Genomic DNA, 24799 nt, shown 5'->3' on the forward strand with positions numbered 1-24799 from the left:
CCATTCATGTAACTTTTTCAATTAGTATTAACGAGTAATAGTAAGCAGCTTTGAAGTCCCTCTGAAACATTGCATGTTGTAGTGGTGGCACCAGCCTATAGGTAATCGGGTGGGGGTGTGGTGGGCAACTAGGTGCAAGAAATATTTCGGATGGCCAAAAGTCTAGCACTGATCTAATGTAGGGGTCTAAGGGGGGATTGTCTCTCTCCCCCTTCGAGAAGTTTTCTACAAGTTTAAAATGACTTAGAAGCAAAATGGCGCTCATCATTTGACAATTTTGCACATAGGTTTATCTAACATTCCTACAATATGGCAACGTTATGGCAAGTAAGAATTGTGTTCGCAGTTTGACAAACTGAGTGCCGGCGGCTTTGAGCGAATAAAAATGGTTTTAGCGGTCGACTTGATTGAAGTATCAACTTCAAGTTTAACAGTAAAGACTAACTGAGTTTTTAACGCCATCGATAGTCGTATATCTTCATCTTCATTCTTTTGTAAACATTTCAGAGAATTAATGGTATGGTCTACTTTCGAAGTGGCGACAAGTACAAGTATGGTATGTTTATAACTGGCAGAGATAACGGTAACTGCACCGAAAGCATGATGCATCCCCTTTGGAAGCTGTGTTTACCTACTGACACATATGCCTATATTCTGGATGAGTACCAGATTGGGTTGGCGAAACTGGGTGAGGGGATGGGCAAACTGGGTGAGGGGATGGGCGAACTGGGTGAGGGGATGTGCAAACTGGGTGAGGGGATGGGCAAACTGGGTGAGGGGATGGGCAAACTGGGTGAGGGGATGGGCAAACTGGGTGAGGGGATGTGCAAACTGGGTGAGGGATGGGCGAACTGGGTGAGGGATGGGCGAACTGGGTGAGGGGATGGGCAAGAAGAAATGAATGCGTCCGGAGTCTAATGCATTGCATTAGGAGCTGTTTCTAATACAAACGGTTAGCCTAGCTCTATATATTTTGGATAAGTACCAGATGCAACTGGGGAGGTGGAATCTGGAAATTTGCCCCTCATACCCCCACCCCGGTAGCGACGCCACGGTGTTGAAGTCGTGGAGTGAAATGACTGTTAGTGAACAACAGAACATCTCTAAGACATGTTGACCAGTTGAATACGAAAGACCATGTACTAAATCCATAAGGCATCCAACGGGTACCTAAACCATTATGATTATTTCATTCCAGACAGGGTAAACTGCATTTCATTACAAATAACCATCGAAATGAAAAAAAAAACACATTACAAACATGTTACTGTACGAAACGTTTATTTTTATTTCATAAATAGGCTACCATATTCATTCTAATTGAAATGACATGACGAAACGTTAAAATAAAATTTATTGACCCTTTTCCGCATTATTAAATTCAATTAACGACTGCTTTAATATCCAGCATTACAATAAATTATCTTCAGTGTCCAATCGCCAAATTGCCTGCAGGGGGGGGGGGGACACTATACCTGCACATATTGTCATGCAGGTGTGTCCTGTTCCTTTACTATCACCACCAACTTCCAGATTTTCAACCTCATAATTTGTCCATTTTTTTCACTTCAATTAGCAAGTATGAAACAAGAATTAATTTTTTTTTTAAAGAAGTGAATCAACCATACATTAGATATAATATTAAGGTTTGAGCACTGGTACCAACCCATACTTGGTTAACCATTTTCAGCACAAGGCCCTAACACTGAAGTGATACTTTTGGTAAGTTGTCAGTTATTTGGTTAGTTTTGATGCTTGGAGGTTTAAAAGGACGAAATAATCTACTGATAATGGGGAAAATTCAAGAGGACTCAAGGTAATTTCAGGGCATATTTGAAATTCGTTGTTGAAACAGAGAGCTGGGCTCATGCGTTTGAAAGTACCCATCTTAAACTTTCACCTCTTCTAGCTTAAGCTTAAATGTTCATAGTGGGTGATATGTATGTGAAATGATAGCCCACGCGATCAGCTATCATAGGGTGTGTGGCAGTGGCGGAGCGTCCATACAGTCAGGTGGCGGATGCCCCCCCCCCCCCTGACGGACTCAAATGGACAGCTGACGCCCTTTTCAGCTTTTTACCACTTTCTACTTATTTGCGATTATTGACTTTTTTATTGCGCTCTCATCTACCTATTGACATTTGTCACATTATCTGCAAATTAGCAAGGCCCGGAAATGGTCATTTCCGGCGATCTAGGGAGTATCTTTACTCAAAAAATGTCTGTATACGCTCCGCGCCAACCTGTGGTGGCGCTCCGCTTAGATAGTGTCGAAAGCGCCCCTACAGACCATTCTCGCCCCCCTAACCAATACCCTTAGCTCCGTCACTAGTGTGTGGGACATGTCAGTTGTTAACCTCTTTCTCTGCCATAGTGACCTTTACAAGTGGCGAATTTATTGTGTAAGTCAATGGAGCAAATAATTGTGGTATGCCACCAACACCATTACACCTCCAGTATACTGGCGCTGTGTTCCAGTTCCCGATTGGACTTGTGAATTAACGATACCAAGAAAAGCTGATACTTGAACACCCTTCGTTTTAGACAAACAAAATACTGAGGCAATCGGAAGCCACATATTTAACTAAAAACGATAGGCTACAATTACTATACTGTGTTACGTCAGGCAGACGATGTACGCTAGCGTCGAAATAGAGGGCAGTCTTTTGGAACACTTTTAATTAGACATGTTCTACAGATATCATTATACATACAGTACAGACATGTGTTAACAATATGAATAGGCACAAAATAGGTAATATTGTCACTTTTAACTTCCAATGAGGACTGTTTCCATAGCAATAATGAAATATATACATCAACCAAATCATCTTCACATTTACAAATTTGCTACTGAAATGCTAGATTCTCAAAGAAATATTAGGTCCTACAGCAGAATATTTTTGAAGTTTATGTTATAAGTTATATGCAAAGATATATCTCAGAACAATTTATGTATGACAGTTGACACAAAGATGACATTAAATTGACAAATCATTCTTTAATGTCTGCACAAAGTTAAGGTGGTTCAAATTAAAGTAGCACACACAACATCTCGTTGTATTTATTCGAGGGAAAGGAATGTCACTTTTTCAACACGGATATGTAGTTCACTACCACAAATATAAATCACAAATTGAAAATATCTAAAAATAACTAACTTCAAAAATAAAACAAACAATCCTGAGATTCAAATAGGATGGATGAGATAAAAAAGATGCTGAGGTAGAAGCAAGTGTAAGCTTTAAGACAAAGTTAATTATTGATGGTGGTTAAAACTGAAACAAGACACTTAGGAAATAACATTCTTTGAAGTACTAGGTTTTCCAGATTTTCATGAATGTTGACAACTGACAACTGAACTTTCAACTTGACAACTGAGCTTTCTCCGTCAGAACAACATTTTCTGTTTCTCATGTTGTTTTCAAATCTAACACATCATTTATTTATAGAAATTTATTTCATCAAATGACAACGTGACATGACAGGTACTAATTTTAGTGTTCAAATTATTGTGCAGCATTTTTGAAGGCTCTTATTTTTATCTATTAGAAAATACTGAATGTTCCTGTGTAAAGGAAAGGAAAAAAAGACTGCTATGAATCATTGGGCTTGTATAGCAATTGGACCGGATTGCATAGTAACTAGACCAGTTTGCATAGCAACTGGATCAGTTTGCATAGCAATTGGACCAGATTGCATAGCAATTGGACCAGTTTGCAGAGCAATTGGACCAGTTTGCATAGCATTTTGCAATGCAATAATGGATAAATTATTCCCTGAATGAGTAGAGTAAATTTTCACTAAATGATGCATCAGAAAGTATTGCACTGAGAAAGGCAGGAATGTACAGATTTAAACTTTAGACAGAGGCTAATAAACAAATTGTGGCAGTATTATAACATGAAAACCTGCTTCTTCCACCCCTACCCCCCCCCCTCCCCAGTCCAATATAACTGTGAATACCATACTTATCTACACTAACATTTCAGTTCAATATATGTTGTATGTAGCTCACTGATCAGCGGCAAACTTTGGATTCCAGGGATTGACTAAGTTAATTCCCCCATCACCCCCCCCCCCTCGCCATGACTGTTTTAATTCCCGCCCAGCGAGCACAAAGGTGCAAAAATGGCAGAGAATCTACACAATAAAACTAACTAAAGGCAAAGTTGTTTTTTTGGCTGTCGTTACCCTTCACTAATGTTTAAGAGTAAATTACTGAATTAACTTCTTACCCCAACCCGTTTCCCCCTTCCCTTCCAAATAAAAGCTTAAGTACATTATTTACCCTACATGAACATTTTATTTTAATATGTGCTGTATGTAGTAGCACTGATCACCTGCAGCAACAAGTTTATAATTGCATGGTTGGCAGCCTACAGTGGCAGAACTGTACAATAAAATGAACGTTAAATATTCATCAACAAAACTGTGGCAGTATTTTTGGTGTTGTTTATCGACACAAATGATTACAAGCAAAATATCAGCACACTTTGTCTCCCAGTCCTTTCACCTCCCCTTCCAAAATAATTTAGCAAAGTATAATAATGATCGTCATATACATTAAAAATTTCAGTCAATATTTGCTATTTGTAGCACTGATAACCAGCAATGGAAAGAGATCCAAACTCTGCTAACATTCTGCCCTCTTCCACCCCGTCCCCAATCTCCCATCCCCCTCCCCCCATGCCCCAATACCCCTACCAATACTATTTGAAAGTTTGCTAATTCACTTGACAATGTTTATGTGTATAATTGCAGACCGTGCAATGCTGAATTTTAGAATAAAATTGTCACTACCTTTGCTAATATACTTCACAATTTCACATATAAAGGAAAAATAAACAATATCTTACTTTTATGCACCAATACCGCACCAGAAGCTATGAATCAAGGCAACACCTGCAAAGGCTTCCAAACGAAATAATAGAACATTACATTAAATTTTGTGGGACACAATAATTTACATACTTGGAATAAATGTATAATAAATTGATAATTAGGAGAGGCTAAATGGTCGTAACCCTATTGATCTCCGTGGTGAGATTGCAGGTTTTCCAGTTATATTTGAATTACAATAAGATGCATAGCTTGATTAAAGTTATAACCTAATGCGCATGACAGCCTTAAGGCTCTTTAACAAGAAACGATGATTGCTCCATTGATATGCACTACAAGGTGTTCAGGCAGTATTCCAAACATACAACACTTGTCACAAGAGAATCTGTCCAATATGAAAGAGACTAGACATAAATTTACTTACTGTAATACATTCCTACAAAAAATAATAAAAAAATATAAAAATTGCAATTTGATAAAGAACAAACTTATAAGTAAACCATAGAAAATGGAACAGAATTGCATCAGTTGTTGTCCGTAGAATGTTTAAAAGCACCGATATTGAAGATAATTTCACACACAACATTCAAGCAACATTAAAAAGGATCATTAGTCCCACTTCTTGAATTCCTACGATGGGCTGGAGTATTCAGCAAAATTTGTATGACCTGTAGCCATAGCATGTTGCTGGGCTTGCCTCTGGCCACGCAATCCTAACTGACAAACTAAACATCTCAGCGTGAACCCTGTTAAGTCTGTATACTGTCGACTGCGTTTGGCTTCCTGAGCGAGTTCCATGGCTTGAGCGAAAACCAAATCATCATCAACGGAGAACACAGTTTTGAGCCCGGAATTTTCCGAACCAGATTCCAGCACAAGAGGATCATAGTGAATGTTATCATAAATGAGATAAATACAGTTCTTATAGTTGCGATTTTCGCCAAATTTGTCCACCCGTAGTGATTGCGTGTCCACGACTTTAATCTCTACCTCATAAAATTCCGCCAGGATGGCTATCTCTATAGCGCCACCCCACGTCTCTGAATTTCGGATCCACAGGCAGTATTCCGGATTGCTTTTACCGAGGACTGCTTCGGTGTACTCGGCAGGTCTGCTGCACACCACAGAGGCGATGAGTTCCCTCAGTTCTCGGATACGATTGACATCTGTTTCGCCGCCTTCCATCAAAATAGCTATGCTTCTAAACAGACAGGAGTTATCAGCCGGTACCACCCTCCTGGTTAAAATCCCACATTCTTCTGGATGGATGTTTGCATCGTCCGAAGGCACAGATAACTGTCGGACGTCCTTGTTCCCTGTTTTACTCTCCTCTACGATGATGGTGTCGCCTGTCCTGAGGGAGAAATCTAACAGTTTCGTCTTTGGATTTGATAGGTCCACATGACTAGGTGGAAATCCATGCAGTAGCTTTAAATTGCTGCCAGGTATCTTGGTCAAATCTTGAATTTTGTCGACCAGATGACCCACGGTGGAATGAGACGTCAAGCCATCGAGCTTTGCATTACCATCTTTCGACTTGATCCGAAGTAGAAGTGGCTGTGATGACGTCATAATTCTGTGGGCGAAATGAAAAATGAGGATTACTATACATAAAGATAAAGAAAAGATTTGAGCTTGAAAAGGAGAAGAACAAGAGCTGTATGATAGTCCTGCAATAATTTTTTCCTTTTCCAAAGTCTTCTCTCTTGGAGAGAAATATCAACAGCAATTAGGTGAAAAGTGTTTCCTTATTATGGCAGGGTTTTGAATCATATGGAAAGCCCTCCTTGCACAACAGCAGAAAATTTAGCAATTTGTAATGGAAATTTATCGCAGTGATAAATACGTCTTTCAAAATGTTTATTTGTTTAATGAGTCTCTTAAAAAGGTTAACATATAGGAGAGACAAGAAAATCAAAGGAATGACATAAATTTTGTACATGAAAAGTGAATTTACGTTAACTACCTTTTGTTGACATGTTGACAGAAACAAAAACAAAGAAGTGAGGAAGTGTATATCAACTTAGTTCCTCCAAAATTCAGGGATATTTACAGGCTAAATGCCTGTGGATTTGCCAGATTTGCCAGAAGAAAGAAGGTACTGGCAATTCCTTGACTGTAGACATTAAGTAAATAAACAAATGTTAAGTCAGTAAGCGATCCTCAGTTCAAGAATCAACATTATTTCTGTGCCTAAGAAAGGCTTTAGACGTTCTCCTGCTTGTTACCAAATTATTGAGCTACTCTCAAAGCCTGTATAGTGACTGATGTTTGTTCTATGTCAGAAAAATGCCAGCAACAACTTGATTTTGGCCAGTAGATTTTTTTAGGCACTATCATTTTTCAGCAAGTGGCTAAAATTGTAAGATTCTAGGCCTGCTGTATGTACTTTGGTTTCAAGATTTTAAACTCAATTGGTATATACGTGTATGAATACTCTGTTCAACTGAATTATTTTTAAATAATGAGTGGCACCAGCTCTTTGGATATGATCAAATAGTATCCATACCAATGCCAAAGAAGGAACCAAATGGACTTAGTAATTCCTGGACAGTTTGGAATATTAAATGATACAATAACAATGGACATAGGATTTCAATATTAAACATTGTTGAGACTTTAAAGCTATCAGCAACAGCTTTGTACTAATGTAGAACTCTATCAGTTCTGTATTAGATCTATAATGAATGATATCAATTTAAGTTTTGGTGAAAGCTGAAGCCAAGACTAGAGTTTTGTCACAGTTTAGAAATGACTCTGCTGAAGCTATATACGTGCACCTGTATGCTTAATTTATGTTTACATACTGTATGATACCCAAGTACGTTGGATGTTTTGTGTTGTGGTTTGTTGGTGTCATGTTGTTTTGCTAGTGACAAGAATGATAATCAAGAGGACCGAGGCCTAGTAGTTTGTTCCACAGGCACTCGATTCTTGACGGGCTCCAAGAAAGGAAAGTCCTTTTATAAACCCTTCCAAGTTCAGCACAAAACAGATACAAAAGTTCACAAACGACAGAAATAAACTAACAGCACTGCACACTAAAGATACACTGTACAACTCCAATTGCCAAACAACTATACAGTTCCTTATCATTCAGATTCCAGTGGTTGTCCAAGTTTGCCTTGAAGTCATTCAATGAAGTTGCAGAGACCACAACATCAGGAAGAGACTTCCATGTATAAAAATCTATTAAATCACTCCAAATGTAAGTTTCCCAATGTAGGGTATGACTAGGCTGTACTGTCAGTCTTTCATCCTGGTATTTCTACAAGCCAAGGTCAAATCACAGTGGATGGCATGAAAACATGTAGAATTTGTAAAAGATATATTTCATGTTTAAGTAGATAATTGTGCAGTTGTCCCCTAAACATTGTGAACCAGTGAGAGTTTCTGACTATAAAGATAGCCTGTGTTTCCAAAACTAATAAAGATGTGAGTAAATGCCCAGCACAAAGACTACTAATAAGTCCCAAGTATGTCAGAAAAAGTGGAAACACGTGATATCAGGTGTGCTAGATATTACACTATTTACAGAGCTCGTACTCATTTTACAGTATATCCCTTTTTTCTTTTTATGTTCCTAGAATCAATCATATGAGACATGATATTAGTGGACAAATGAAAGATCATTGACCCCAATTTTGAAAACAGAATGAAGGAAAGTTACCATCTTTGCAAACATTTGCTGAACAATTTCGTAGGCCTACAACTACACACTCATGCAGTCCACACTAGCCTAATAAGTAATGCTACACTTTTCACCACAGCCTCATGATGTGATGCAAATTTTACAGGAAGTGATGTGTGTGCAACCAATAAGAATCTTGGCTAACTTCTTGTTAGGCCTTTATTATTTTATATCCAGGCTAGTGCTAACCAATATTCGTGACTTTCGAGAGTTCCTGCGAGTGCCTGCTTGCAGGAAGATCTAAAAAAAAATACATACAATGTATGTTATTTATGTAGGCTAGGCCTGACTTTATTTTCCTGAGCTTGTTTGGTTATTGCGTTGATGTGTGTATAAGATCATTATTGGTTTCGAAAAAGGCTAAGTTAGGCCTAGACCACTGCCAATTTACAGCAGAAGTCTAATTTGGCATAGCCTTGTGTAACTTTGACGATCAGGCTTTGTCTTTGATACAGCTTACGCCACAATATTATTATGGCCTAGGCCTAAGTATAATCGAGGATGCCTAGCCTAAGTTAGGCTAAGAAGTACGAATACTTTGTGTACTAAATCCAACGGCATCACCTGTAGGCTTTTCGTTCGAACACAAGTGCCTCCTTGGTCTAACCATTAACTCGTAATAGTAAATTCTCTCTCGCGTATAGTTTCAGCCTCACTTTAACTTGTGAAGGCCAAGAGCTAAGTGTAACTTGGGACCGTCGGAATCGTAGTTAGAGTTGACCTGTCATACGTTCTGCAGTTTTGAGAAAACACACGCGAGAGAACGGACATAATCAATGCTTACGCATGTACTAAATAGTGGTGCTATTTCTGTTAACCATGACTATTATTTACGTACAGGTAGAGTACTAGTCGTGTCTATATATACGTCTCTGCGTACGGTAAATTTAGCGTTATATTCTTGTGTATCGTCAATGCGATGCCTTTGTTTGTTTTTGTTCAGAGAGATATTTTGAACATGAAAAGATGATATTGTTATGTCAATAGTCTACAGAAAAATAGTATCATGCTTGGCGGTGACAGATAAAGAGGGTGAAGGCGGTGTCTGGGTGGAGACCACGAACTAGTCGACGGACAAACTGAGTGGAACGTTTGACATGGGCATGCCAGTACATCACATTTTCCAAAAATCACAAATTCCTTTGCGATTAAAAACAGAGTCATCGTAATTTAAAGGAAAACAGTTTTACTGGTCATTTTAACAAAACGGTTCGCATATATGTAATTTTTAGATAGGTCACTTTTCCTTTTATACAAGTGAGTGGCGAGGATGAAACAATAAGTTGTCCTCCCACTGTTATCAGTACAGTGGGACAGTGACAACAATCAACTCAGCCTTCGAAAAGAGGCCAAATATCAGTCCCAGAGACCTATTTTAAATCTGCAAAAAAAGTGTTACTTCTGAAAGCCTCTGTCCATAAACGTGTGTGTTGTTTATAATTTCATGAGAAAGTTTTGCAGGGAGACAAGTGAGAAGGCTCATCTAAAGCCTAAAATAGGCCCGAATTTTCAGAATAAGCCAATTAAATATTTTCAGGCCAAACAAGTCTCAAAATAGCCAGTTTTCCAACCCCATGTTTGCAGTTTATAGACTGTTTTTTCGCGGATTTGACCTAGCCCATTTTGTGTGGAAAAATTTGGTCACCGCTGTTGTGAATGTCACGGTCTTAATGCATGACGCAGCCGTGTGTATTTTACCAGGTGTTTAATCGCAGAACTGCATGATTATGCGTTGTCAATAAACATGGCTGACCTGACCTAACTTGTACACTGTGTAGAACGTTGTAAGGCCTAAGCATGTCGCACGATACCATATTCTACCCGCATGTATGCTATGCTATTTTTTCTAGTTCAAGTTAGCTCGGCCAGCCTAAGTAGGTTCAGAAATTGTACACGGTGCGCGCACACACGCGACAAAGTTAGATTTGTGAAAGAACAGATTAAACTAGATTTCAACTGAACGGTAGATCTTTCCACAGACGAGCCCTTTTTGTAGCTGATAATCTCCAATCAACTAACCTAGCCGAAGTTCCAAAGTCCAGCCGTAGCCGATTATCAGTCGATTGCAGTCAGAAATGGTTTCATAAACATTGCGACTTGCTGACTGTAGTATAGAAATATTGGCTATGCAAATTAAGCTTGGGGATTAGACCAAGGCTAGGTTCACTTTGGATACCTCACTTAGCTTACAACTCCGACTGTTATTTTAAGTGACTGTGAGCTACTAATGTTGCAATTAGAGTTAATGTGATTCTTGACGAATGACGGTGGCAGTAAGTTCCTTAATTTTTAGGAGGGATTCTAACTTCTAGTCTATTGAGTATAACCCAACCTTACTAAGTTAGCCTAGCCTTGTTTTATCCATTGTCGGCTACCAAGAGAATGGTCTTGCTCCATGCGCAAGGGCTAGCCAAACGACAGTCTACAAATGAAATGGAATTGCATGTTGCCATCGAACAATGAGTTGGGTGAACTTGACATTGCATAAAGGCCTTGTTTATGAATATAGGCCCCTATCATGCTTTTCCTAGACCATAACTAGTTCAACAGTTAGTTTTTATCTACTGTAGCTACGCTCATGTGGAATATGTAATTGGTGGTGATGTATAGAGACAGAATAATAATGATAGAGTGATGGAAAACCTGTGACACAGTGTGAGAGAAAGTGCAGATACTAAATCTGGTATTGACTGAACTAAAACCTTTCATACAACAGACTATTTGTTGATACCAGGATAGCGTATACTAAATTGCAGCTAAATGTCGTTCAGGAAGGAAAGGAAGGTGTCAGTATTGCTTTCGAAAATTGCTGGACCAACAAGAGGTAAGGTCTATATGATTATTTTCTTCAAATTCATATCAACCCAAAATAATGCATGTTTACAGTATCATTAACTAGGCCTAGGCCTATAGCATATAGGATTTCATCAATTTTGATCAGATGTTGCCAGAATGAGAAAAGTTGTACTTAAAGATCTTCAGTCAAATACTCAAGCAAGGGAAAATTTTGTTAGCATCGGGTATGTTCTAAAGTTAACTGCATTATTTTGGTTTATGGGTGAAATAATTCATGAAAGTGCCTCAAACTACAAACGTGAGGAAGGGTCCTGTTATAAAGTCAATGTCGAAGCATTCCGTTGGAATTCGCATGTAGTGCCTACATCAATGGCCAATTGCACACAAGTTGTTGCACAGAAACCTTCATGTTTTCAGGCTTGCATGTTATTCATTGGCGTAGGAGCCTGATTTGATTCGGGGGGCTGTAACGACTTGCCTGAAAAATATAACGAAAATTTTTGCGCGCGTTTAATATCCTAATGTGCCATCATATAGGCATTCATCGGTTATTACATCACATGCCGATAACCGGGGAATGCCTATTTGACATGCACAATATGATTTCAAACGTGCGCGGAGAGCACAGAAAATTTTGGCTTTATTTTCCCTGTTATTACCCTTCCATATTGGTTATAATTATTGGGGAAGTGGTTACAATAATACCGATAATACTAATTTCAGTTTAACCAATGAAAAACACATTATTGCAAATTGCACACATTGCAAATTATTATTCTTTCCGTAGGCGCTCGAAAAATTCTCAGCGTATTGCCCGAATTTTCACCCAAAAAAAAGGGAAAACACATTACAAGTTATTCTTCTTTTAGTAGGTGCCCGAAAAATTCTCAGCATATTGCCCGAATTTTCACCAACAAAATGGAAAAACACATTGCAAACTTTTCTTCTTTCAGTTGGTGCCTGAAAAATTTTCAGCATATTTGCCAGAATTTTCACCAAAAATTTTGGTTGGGGGGCTGCAGCCCCCCAGCCCCCCCCCCCGCCTCCTACGCCTATGATGTTATTTGAACTACTGTACTGTACCTAACATTTAAGATTGTGCCTTGTAATGGAAACAGTTATTTATTCTTAGTGTTTGTGTACTGCAAACATTCCTGTGATCAAAACACCATGTATGAATGACTGGGGTTTTACTCTGAATTGCATATTTTCTTTGCAGTATATTAAATACCTAATGTAAGAATTCTTTTCTTTCAGCAACCGTTTCCATATTTACCACCAGTCTTGTTTCAATATTTAAAGTAATGAGTAGGTCAAAATGGAAGGGGGGGGGTGGTTGGGTGGGTGGGATGCATTGTTACTGTGGTAGATTGGTACTTATGCTAGTTAATTTTGTAGCTTAGGATTATATCAGTAAATTATTTATAGAGAAGAATGAGGTTAAGAAGATAATTAAAAATCAAGCCGTTATGAGGGTACTCTGTAGTTTTGGTAAACTTTTAAAGTCTTTCAGTCTCAATTTAGTTGTATTAAAAGAATAATCCATGGCATTCAAAGTTAAATCTTGAAAGAAGAGAATATTAATCTTCCACAACTCACCAAGTCTAAACTCAATTACATTACCAAGTGGGGAGATATCTAACATTGAATAATCCTCTTTAAAGCGCCATTTTTATTCAAAAGTACGAACAAGGATATGACTTCATTATCACACTTTGTTTCACTACAATCAATTGCTTGGCACATCGACATTTACACAGTTAGTGAAAGTGTGGGTGTAGCCTATGCTCAGCTGTATGTACAAAACAAAGTGAATGGATGAGATCACACAACAAGATTTATGAATAAACCTAGAGTAGGTTTCGAACGTATCCGTTATTGAAACTGATAACAAATTTACATCAGTTTGTAGTCTTAACTTAAAAATATGGATTCTGAGTTATCAGTGTTGCATTCTTATATATTTTTTTTTATGATGCTCACAACAGTTTCTATAACCAAGTGGATTATTTGTTTCATTTTGAATGCTCAAAGTGCTGATTTCTCCAAAGTAAAATAGGTTTTACTTGTTTGAGTGAGTATTGATCCTAGGCATCCATGAGGATAAGTATATAAACATTCAAAGACAATCTGTAAATTGGACGCATACTGTTAGTGTTATTAAACAAGTGAACATTGCGTCAAGCAATTTCAACAGTTTTGGACGTTAATAACATGAAATAACGAACATAAGAAAGATGTAATTGATATTTGAAACCATACTGTACTTTTCACTTCAAAATATGGATGAAGGGAAAGTATTGAGCTTCATGTAAGCATGTTATTATTGCAAAGTTCAAAAACTGCTACAGTATATATCCAAAACAAGATATGAAATTACAATGTCCATTGTGACTGTTTAGTTAGCTAGTAGACTACATATTGTAGCTTAAATCAGGGGTTGCGATCACAGAAATTCCCTACCAGTTTGCAGCACAAATAAATTATGTCACACATTACCAATATTTGTGAAATACCCCCCTCAGTCTGTGTTGTGCAGCTCATAACCTTTACAGTATCTCTTTTGGATGATGCATACAGTGTGGGTGTGTTATAGGTTGGGCTGTGCTTACTGGATTCTGATTGGTCAATTGGGTCCAGGTCTTGTTTATCATGCCTGACAGACTCACAGCAATAGCCACCACAATGGAGACGGTCAACAACAATTCCTTTCATTGCTGTGTTACTGTACACACCATACTGCAGAACAATTGAAAACATTTCAAAATTTTGTGTGATTAATATGACATACATGTACAGTAGGTTGTATGTACAGTACAGTGTAGTTGCCATTGAAGTGTCTGGACTCTGGAAGGATTGTTTGTTAATTTTCTAGTGTGCAGATCTGTCACCTTTCATTACTTTCTGAGATGTACTGTACAGAAGTATATCATTAGGACAGTGCAATTTCAGATGTTTTGCATTCACATGAGATTTGCAGTTTTGGATTGGAATGTAATTACACTGTGAGTGTGAGTGCAATACAGCAACCATTGTGTACATACGTACGTCTAGCCACCAAGCTGACAGGGAACTACTCCACAGTCAAAATGACATTGAGACATACATTTTTGAACAGGAAGTAGCTGTTAATGTTAAGTTTTCTAATAAGATATAAAAGACTTGTTCCGGAGTGACCAGCTCACAGAATAACATTGTCAGTCTGTCTACATATTGCTGAAGTACTGAAAATTATATCTCTCTGTGTGATGAGAGAATTTTGTATTTTGGAAATTAATTATCGCAGTGTATAGATTAGAAGAAACCATGAAAGGTCGTCCTAGGAGTCGATCAGTTGTGCTGACCACCATAGCCCCTGATGGAACTTACAGTAAGTAATGACTCTACCATGTGGCATTGCATTCATGTTTTAGTTCTACATAAAATTAAAAATTGTTTTAAGAAATAGAATTGGTACAACGGAAAGTACTGCCTCATTTTCGTTAATGCATAAAGCAATGTGTAAATCTATTAGTGTGAAAATGCCAGAATAATTTAACATTTGTTCAAGCTGCAGAGAGTAGAACAAATTTGAGGATATACTTTAAATACAGTATACTGTATAGACATCACTGTTAAGTCGTCCTGTACTGTGCCATAATTTCCTTTCCAAAAGTTCAGAGAATAAGTTGAACTGCTCGTATGTACGATCTACGATTTAGATCCACAGTAGTGGAGAAATGTGATCCATATCTGGTCTGCCATCAGGAAGGAGGAGGGTGGGGGGGGGTGGGGGTGTGGTGAGTAGGAATCTGAGGGGGTTGGAGGTTAGGGACTGAGAAGAGTCATAAGAGTTAGAGAAAATATTTAGTACTTTTGCTGACCAGTACATAATTATGCAGATTGAACACTGTTTACATCCTGGTATGTTATTATTGTGTATTCTTGCTTTATATGCAGTAATGTAACTAGAGAAAAAAGCTTGCGTCCCAGGGACGCAAGTCCCTCAAAGAGTTTGCATCCCGTGAAAAAAGTTTGCGTCTCAATCGAACACCAAATCACGTTTATTGTATGACCTACTTTATTAGTGTAGCCTAACAATGAGATGATATCACTGCCTTTACTGTGTGAATGTTCTACAATCTAGACAATTTTAGGGCCCTAGCTTCGCTGTTTTACTGGGGAAGCACACCCTGCCCCTCTTTTTGCCCGCCCTGCCCTTTCAACCAATTTTCACCGCCCAGCCCCTGATTTCACCCGCCCTTGTACTTCCCTAATCACCAACTCTGTAGTAGCTCAAATCTTAGATCTTGCAGCGGTTCCAACTCTTCAAAAGTCCTCTACCTACAGGGTGCATACAGTATCTCTCACTAAATTCCACACAGTTCACTACTGCATATTGCAAGTAGAAAGGCCTGTTTGAACTTGGGAGTTTTAACTACACATGTGCAAATCCTAAATACCCTGGGCGCTTTGCAGTACTTGTAAACAACCAGCTCCAGGAAAATTAAATAACTTTTTACGCAATGTCGATTAAGAAATCAAACTTCAATGGCTACTTTTGACGATGCATGAAGTACAGTATTTTACACACGAACGTTGCACACAAAAAATTGACTGAACCACATGGTCAAATGGACCGCAAAAAGTTTGCAAGAAAGATAAACTACTGCGGTATGAATGCACATTTTTACATGAGCAACTCTCAATACGGAGAGAACAAACATACTGTGAGATGGAAAATCCTTTTCAGTATCGTAGATGTTAGCTTCCTACAAAATTTATAGATTGTCAATCACAACATTTACTGATCAAAACAATAATTCAAATATTGTGATATCTTGTCTCAAAAATTCCAGCGCATCTCAATGACATGGCTTGTTGTTGAAACATACCTAACTGTACAGTATGTGACAACAAGGCAAAATGTTGTTTACCCTGTACATTGCTGTTGATTGTTATATGATTTATTTGTTTTCAAACAAATTCAATCATACAGTAGGTCAGATGGGAAGAAATTTGGTTCTTTCAGAAGAAGATGTGTTTTTTTTAAAGAAGAAAGAAAGATGTACATTCAAAAATGTTTACTTTTTATGTTTTGCATGTAGGCATAGTTGTGAGTGCGAGTATGTGGGGTGTGTTCTGTAATAAAAACAAAATTGCGTCCGCCAGACACTAGCCATTTGAAGATTTTGCGCCCCTGGCTAAAACATTGCGCCCCGGACGCAGAATTCTGGTTGGTTCAAGGATCAAAGTGATTGATACATAAAGCGGGTGGTGGTTACAAACTTTTCAGCATTGCCTTGAATGGTTTTAAGATTAGTAACACACTAATTCTGACATTAATTTGATAGACACAGTATGTGGTATGGCTTCGTCAGAATGATGCAAAGCTCTCGTCCAACCGATGTAAAATGCAGGTCTGAAGTACAGTATACTGGATAAAATTCTGCGCAGTATGTATTGCAAATTATGGCATATGTTAATGAACTTTAACCAAACTTAAATGTAAGAAACACATGGATCGAGGATTGGGTTTTTCTGCGGTGTAATGAATTTCCCTGGGCACCAGGAATCTCTAATAACGTTAGTTTGACCATGGTTTGACTCACAGACTTAGTATTTGTTGGTATTAGACTCAGTAATCTGTACAACAAAGTTGAGCAAGGTGAGGGTATCATGCTGTCCGTGGGGAATTTTCCTTGGTCTGTAAAGTTGCAAACAAGGTAATCAAAAGCCCTATATAGGTCAAGCAGCCTTCAGAATCATGACATCGTGAGCAATGTAAACTGGAGCAATTAATTTCACAGAATGAACAAAAGCAAACACATGAAATATTGGATGTAAAAAGGTGGGTGGATCTTTTGCATACATATTCCTGGTCTATTAATTATAGTTCCCGCATATAAAATATTTCTAGTTTTTTGTCATCATCTAATTGATCCTAATCTGTAAGTGTTGCAGGTTCACTGAGGCTCCATACAGTAGAGCTGTAATACCAACTACTCTTGAAAGTTAGTGAAGTCACACACAGTGTACTGCATGAAGCATCCAGTGGTACTATTGTCACTACAGTATATACAGTACTGTACTGGTAATTTAACCTTGGGTGGAGCAAAAATCAGACTTTGAATCTTTTAAAGAAATAAATTGATATTCATATGAAGTCAGCCAGTTAAATGAGTGTTGGTGATTGTAAAGTATACTTAAAATACGAAAAAATGCTGTAGATATTTACATTTGTGTAGTGATTCGATCAACTTATAACCTTAGAACTTAGCATTTTACTGTGTACAATGAATACATGGTGAAATTATTCCATATGAGATTAATTAGTAAAGCATATGCTACTGCAGTACATACTTACATGATCTAGAGTGTTATTAAATCACTAGGAATCACCAGTAATATGTTGTTGTGTTCAAAGAAACTCTCTATATTGATAAATTAGACAATCTGAATTCAAGGAGACCCAAAAACTATTGACAAACTGCATTTTGCCCTGCTCTGTAGATATAACATTTCAATCCTGGCAGGGTCATCTTTCGGGACTAACAATTTGACAAAAGTTTTGTAAATTAATTAAGCATTAACAGAAGAATAGACATCACTTTTATAGGTAACATAGTTGCATGTTTCACCACAAGAACAACACTTCTACTGTACCTTACAGACAACCAAGGTTGAAAGTATGCATAGGCCATCCCTCCAAACATCTCCCTAGATTCCTCAGAAAATATGTCCTCAAAAGGAGAAAAAATGGACTAGAAAATGCCCAAATGGCCCTTGGTTCCACCAAAAAGCTTCTTCTTTACCATGGCCCACAACCAAAAGTACATCTGGACATTTTGACTGCAATCTAAACCCTTTTAAATTAAAGTACTGGTTTTTTTTCAAGAGTATATTGTACACAAGATTATATGAGGTATATACAGTATGTCATAAAAGTTGTTGCAGTAGTCCTTTAGATGAATATATAACTTTATATTTACATGCAACTCAGCAGGAAGGGGACATTCACAAGAACCCAATTACATAGTAATTGATTTCTTTTTCCCTTACCTGTCTCCTCACAAAAGCATCACTTTTCTTGCTATACAATCATCCAAACTTAGTAATGTTTACAGTAGCACAGCTGCACCACTATGAACCCTCTTGGGGCCAATTTTTCACTACTGTACCACTTTCGTCGTTGGAAACTGGTTGTAACTTCCACACACCAAAGATTCAGCGTTTCAACAGTGTGGATCACTACACTGTGTGTTTTCCAGTTAAGATAGCTAAATATTCACACTACAACACATAAGCACTTATAAGCTCATGTCTTCCACTTAGTTAGTATTTGAAGGAAGCCCCTGTGTTACCAACAGTGACATTCCTGACCTTTGATTGTTTTCACATCCTGTGACCATTATCTATAACTTCTATAGGATACATAGTGTGTCAAATAATCAACATATTACATACACCTCAAGTAAGTTAATGAATAAACAAACAGTATAAACTGCAACTTGATAAGATTTTGTTGGTATACTGTCCTGTGTAGTAATCGACACAGATTTGAAGAAGAATCAAGTCAAGCTTTTACCTGGTATTATAGTCCTTGTACAGCAGAAGTAGTTACTAGTGATGAATAGACCCATCTTTGCAGGATATAAGCCAGGTAATATAGGATGCCTCAATGATCACCCATCACTCACCATTGTTGCGATAGGGGTGCAGTCATTGATGATTGCTTGTTGTACTCTTTGTCCATTGTTGCATTCTTATGAAAGCCGAGTGGTTTGGAGTGTGTAATAGGGTTACCATTGTGTATGTATGTGTGTGTGTTTGTGAGAGCATGCATCCTGTTCAATAGCATGAGAGTATTGCATCAGTTCATTTTGGCTGTACAGTCATACAGAGGCAATATAGTAGGTGTAGTTTACATGCTGTTGTAACAGTACAGGTATTGTGTTGTTTGGTGACTCTATGGTCAAACTGTAAAGTCATTGGTAGTGAGTTGAGGCAAGACCTAAGGAAGTGAGGCTTAGTGAATTAGAATAGAATTGCTGAGAAAGTGGGACTTGAATTGACGTCAAATGGATTCTGGGCAAAGTGCAAAAAAGTCTACCTCTGGTTGCCCGAATAGTAAAACAGGTATAAAAACTAAATCAAGTGATTTGATTTGACTTTACCAGTCAGTGTCATCACTGATCCTAATGGTAAAGGTGTAATTATTGATGTGCATGTTAACTTGTTAACAGTATTAAATATCTAGAAATCTAGATGCTAAGAAATTTACCATCTTTGCAGAACTGTAGGCATAGTTAACTTGTAACTATATGCAGGCTGATATAACCTCTGTCATATTGCTAACACTTCTTATGTCATTCATACAATTGTCACATAGGCATCATAGTGTACCTGTATAGCACTGCACTATAATAGTTGTATCAATGTAGGATGCTTCCTTACATTAGTTGGTGACACCAAACTCGCTAGATAGGATATTAAAATGCCGCAAAGTTCCGCAAATTTGATTTGAAGTGATTAGTTTTACGTCCCAACAGCTGATATTGGTTATCCAAAAAATTTATCAGGATGAACAAAGATTGACCGATATGTAGCTGTAGGAAAGATGCTTAGGATTGGTAAATAGAAGTTATAATAGAACACTAGCTTTGGGTCAGTAAACCTCTCCTTCAGCTAGATCATAGGCCTACCAGTACTTTTTCTTTTATTTCAGTATTACCATAGTGATGGAGGTTGGTACTGTACCATTGTATATCATTTGACCTTTTTGGGGGTAATTAGTCACAATGTAATCTGAATTGATGAAACAACTGGTTGTCCCAAGGACAACCCAAAAACTGATTTCAGTTGCCCAAAACGGAAATTTGCTTGTCTCAGACTACCAGACGGCCATTAAAACTTTGCCCTAAGATGCAATGTAGTAATTACTATGGAGATGGAGGCTGGTACCATTTTATATCATTGTACCTGTTTGAGGGTATTTAGTCACAATGTAATCTGAATTGATGAAAACAGCTGGTTGTCCCAGGGACAACCCAAAAAAACTTATTTCAGTTGTCAGAAACAGAAATTTGCTTGTCTCAGACTACCAGACGGCCATTGCTTTGCCCTGTGATGCAATGTATAGTATTCTTATGCCATTGTTCATTTGTAAACTAGTCCATACTCTAAAGTACATCTGTGTACTCCTCATGAAACATCCCCCATAAGCATCACTTTGGTAATCAAGAACTGTATTAAAAAAAATTATCAATTAAAGTTGTGAGCTGCTCACACGACATCATCACGTGATGTAGATTATATGCTTTATTATATATAAATATAGCATAATTTTCTTTGAATTAGTGCATGTTGTGCATGTTGGACGAAAACGAAATAAATTTAAATTGCAAAGTTCGAGGACTATAATTTGTGATTAACATGATGAACCGTACAGAGCTGAGGGAATCATATTTATATATATATAGTGTGTCTATTGCCACGTTGAAAACGTGCTGCATCTGTGCTCTTGCAATATAGTTTCTTATATAAACTGTATGTATAAATTCAGTTATGCTGAGACCTGACCAGTGTTAAATGTTAGTGCAGTATGTATCATATACTGTAAGGTACTGTATGTATAACAAACTTTTAGTCTAGAGTATAGGACATCAGTATTAATTGCATATATTTATGCATATGATATTACATAATTAATAAATTTATGCTACTGTAGAAAAGAACAATTTCTATATTTGCCCAATAATTTCAGAACAGGACCAATATCTCCTCTATTGTAGATTGCCATTGTCCGGTACCTCAAGGTGGATTAAGGGCAGCTATGAAAGTTTACTCTAAAAAATAACCTTGTTACATCAAACTTAGTTCAAGGGATGTATTTTTTCAGCATGTACTGTACCAGTGGTCAGATTTGTCTATGTGTGGTTACACTAACTGTTCTTTGACATGATAATTTAATTTGCATCATAAGTTACATTTGTTTATCTTTTCATCAAACTACATTGATGCAATGTATGGCAGTGCTTACACTCACCAACAGTGGTTGTAAGTACTGTGGGTTGCTAACATGCCTAAATTCGTATCTGTTACAATGTGGAGCATAGTTATATCAGGGAGCTGCTACTCTAACACAGCTCCCTGGTTATATAGCATAATTAGCTAACTGTATTGCTTGGGCAACATGGGACATGTAATATAATGAAATACTACAAGTTAAGTACAGGCAATTTGGCTGATGTACTTTGGATTATGCTTTTGTGCTTTGCTCTGTGAAAAATATAGATAATTGGACATGCATACATGTGCAGAAAATAGTATCATACAGTATGTACTGAACTGCACAGCTTTGCCAATCCCAAACCTTGCATTCTGGGATGTCGTATACGACGTGTAGTGTTAGCCAACTGAACTGTTTAAATATAATTCATGGTGGACAGGACAAAGCCAAGCTGAAATTTTATTCTAGTGACAGTGCTGCAATTGAGCTCTCATGTTTCCATACAGAGGGCGCTGTCTTATCGGTCCTACAGTAGGGGGGAGGGCATCTATGTTGTTTAACAGAGCTCTAAATCAAAGTAACATGATCTTGTGGAAGGGCTTATTAGCATGTGAAGTTGTGAACACACATAGTGAACTTGCATACAGACGTCCTGGGTGATTGACTAGTTTATGGGTTCCACTAGTGCAGTTTGTCCGAACGCAAAAAGGGAATTACAAAAGTTTAAAAAATTGGTTTGACTTGACACCTCGAAAAAAAAAATTGCGATAATTAGAAATGAAAGTGGGTCAGAGGCTGCAGTTTGGCAAGTTCTGCAGAATTTTGATGAGACCGACATTAAAGCACCCTTTGTTTTTGTTGGGCGTGGTTGGAGAGCCCCATTTCAGTCAACCCAAACTTTGGTATTTCAAATTCATGATTATCCTCCTTCAGTGAGGGCCTGAGTGAGGCTACAAATCTACCTTGGGAGTTGCCACGTGACTGCAACCCTGATCAAGATTTGTATCTCTGGGCAATGCAGCATTACTCATATATGGTCGTTGTTTACATGTGAGAGTAGCCAAATGATTTCTCCATCTTGATTTTACCGAGATAGTTTGTGATTGGGAATTGAATTGAAGGTCATGCAACCAGTCATTCTCTTGGTGATGATATAACAGTGACATAAAGTGTCATTTTTAAACAAATCAACAATTTTCTTATTTCTTAATTTTCTTTCAGCCCATTGTCCGAGCCTCTCCAATCCACCTGCGGTGATTGTTATGGTCGGCTTGCCAGCAAGAGGGAAAACTTACATCGCCCAAAAGCTTAGCCGTTATTTGAATTGGGTTGGGATCTCCACCAAAGGTGTGTTGAAGTAGACTAAGTTGTCTTTAGTTTACACAGTTTCACGTTGATGATGTTCATTCAAGAGACCCGGTGTAAAGTATTTTGCTGGCCATGAACAGTTCTGCAGCATGGTAGGAAATCCACACAGAGGTTATGCATGGATTTTTTCAATGTCCTGCTGAAATTAAAAAACTTTGCTGCTCTAATATGAAATGCAATGTAGCATCGAACATCTGCACTATACAAGTTGGTTAGATTTCTTGTTCGAGATAAAAAATCGCCTAGTACAGTAGCAACAAATGGGAACGCATCAGTGAGCAACTCAAACAATCCATTTGTAATGTTCAGTAAGTTATATATGTAAACAGTGCTTTACCAGCTGGCAGAGGTAAAATTAATTCCAGTGACTGTCTGTATTTCGTATGCAAAAGCACTGAGTAAATAGCTTTTAGAGACTAATTTCCTTGGAAATGTGAATTTTCCAGTGTCCAGAATTTCAATTAAAAATGAAATGCATGTAAGAAATATGAAACAGCTGACGATATTAACAGCTAATATGAGCCCATACAACCATGGGAAAAGTCTTGTAGTAAAATTGATATTTGATGCAGCTGTGTTGCAGCTGCAGCTGTGTTTATTGAACAAGACCAATTAAATAAGAACCATTTACTGTAGATGCCGCACACATCAATCTAGATACAACTCTAACAGTACTGTGCTAAAACACCTTGTACTGGTATAATGATGACAGTGGCTATTAATTGTAATACAAGGTTTATTTTGTGTACATCCAATTTGAAGTACAGTTAATATGTAAGTTTTACCTTTTCATTTTACAGTTGTCTAGCTCTGTGTACTTGGAGTACAGTAAATATGCTTTTCCCCACATGTTTAAACTGATCACTTATTCTCTCATTTTGATCGATCAAAAGAGCTTCTAGTTCTAGTTCCACCAATACAGGACTTTCGCCATGCTGCATACATGTACAGTATGATACATCATAAAGCATGTTTAAGGTGCAACAACTAGGCACACGATGACATACTGTACTGTATGACTTAAGATAATAAAACAGAGCTTTCTTTTCAATTTAGTCAGCATTATTAAAATGAAACAGCTAGAAGTTAACCATTACTCAAAAGAAGTTGAATTTTTGGTTCCTTGCTTTAGCAAAAGGAACCTATGCAGTCAGGTTGGCGTGTGTGTATGTGTGTATGTATGTGTGTATGTGTGTGTGTGTGTGTGTGTGTCTGTGACACTTGCTTGGGTACGCTCTATCTCAATAAGGGAACGTTGGATTGAGGCCAAACTTGGACTATAGATCCGCCATATGGAGAAGGTGTGCCCTATTGTTTTTGGTGCCCACAAAGGTCACCAAAGGTCAGTTATGGTCCAAAAACCGAAAATATTAAAACTGCAATAACTCCCAGTGCCAATGTGCGACAAGATTGATATTTTGGGACAAGTTGTGAACTGGTTAGGGGAGCATTTTCAAACTTAACGGTCATGTGATCCGAGGTCACCAAAGGTCAATTAATGATAAAAAACTAGTATTTTTGCAATAACTTGAGAACGAAATGTCTGTAAGGGTTGGGAGTTGCCTCAATGTAATCCAATTGTCGACCCGCATCTGGGTGACCCTTGACCTCAGTTTGACCTCTGGTGACCTTTTCGTGTTTTTGGGATTTTTACAGTTTGGATGCTATTTTCAGATGTCAAAGGTACCTTCTGATCATAAATGTCAATAGGTTGACCCTGTGTGACCTTTATGTGCGAAGTTATATGGGGTCAAAGTTTTTCGGTCGGAGTTAGGATGGTTGTACAGACTTTTCGTTTTGTTTTTTGGAATCAGGAGATTAAACTACATCTGAAACCAAGGTCAAAAGGTCAAAGGTCACATTAGAAAAAATGTGCTTATTTTGGGAGGAAACGAGCAAAAAAGAAAATGTTTGGTTTTGATGCTAGATTTGGATATCAAAGGTACCTTCCGATCAAAAATGTCAATGGGTTGACACTCGTGTGACCTTCGTGTGCGAAGTTATACGAGGTCAAAGTTAATTTTCACACATTTAATGCAACAACTCCCAGTTCCAAGGTGTGACATGGTTGATATTTTTGGACAAGTTGCAAATGGTATAGGGGAATATTT

At 37.8% G+C, this 24799-nt stretch overlaps 2 protein-coding genes across 10 annotated transcripts in view; one reads left to right on the forward strand and one right to left on the reverse strand.

Moving 5' to 3' along the window:
- Positions 1–1264: 1264 nt before the first annotated feature.
- On the reverse strand, positions 1265–19035 carry LOC139961949 (ubiquitin thioesterase OTU1-like). 5 transcript variants are annotated; one of them, XM_071961664.1, is made up of 3 exons: positions 9098–9778; positions 6809–6958; positions 1265–6418 (listed from the first exon to the last, which is right to left on the reverse strand). In XM_071961664.1, exon 3 carries the CDS (start codon positions 6412–6414, stop codon positions 5473–5475), a length of 942 nt encoding a protein of 313 aa, XP_071817765.1. In that variant the 5' UTR covers positions 6415–6418; positions 6809–6958; positions 9098–9778; the 3' UTR covers positions 1265–5472. The 5 variants fall into 5 exon arrangements, with proteins under 5 accessions (XP_071817765.1, XP_071817767.1, XP_071817766.1 ...); XM_071961666.1 differs by lacking the exons at positions 6809–6958; positions 9098–9778 and adding an exon at positions 18897–19035; XM_071961665.1 differs by lacking the exons at positions 6809–6958; positions 9098–9778 and adding an exon at positions 18371–18686.
- LOC139961946 (6-phosphofructo-2-kinase/fructose-2,6-bisphosphatase 1-like) overlaps positions 11217–24799 on the forward strand; it is a 44886-nt gene continuing 31303 nt past the window's right edge. For 2 of the 5 annotated variants that reach the window (XM_071961652.1, XM_071961656.1), the window contains exons 1-2: positions 14494–14699; positions 22542–22667. In XM_071961652.1, the coding sequence (XP_071817753.1) occupies positions 14636–14699; positions 22542–22667 (190 nt within the window). In that variant the 5' untranslated portion in view covers positions 14494–14635. Of the gene's footprint in view, positions 11358–14493; positions 14700–18834; positions 18972–19252; positions 19448–22541; positions 22668–24799 lie in introns of those variants that run through there. The other 3 variants (XM_071961653.1, XM_071961655.1, XM_071961654.1) reach the window with 3 other exon arrangements.

Source organism: Apostichopus japonicus, chromosome 20 (assembly GCF_037975245.1).
Source record: "Apostichopus japonicus isolate 1M-3 chromosome 20, ASM3797524v1, whole genome shotgun sequence".
Taxonomy (NCBI): Eukaryota; Metazoa; Echinodermata; class Holothuroidea; order Aspidochirotida; family Stichopodidae; genus Apostichopus; species Apostichopus japonicus.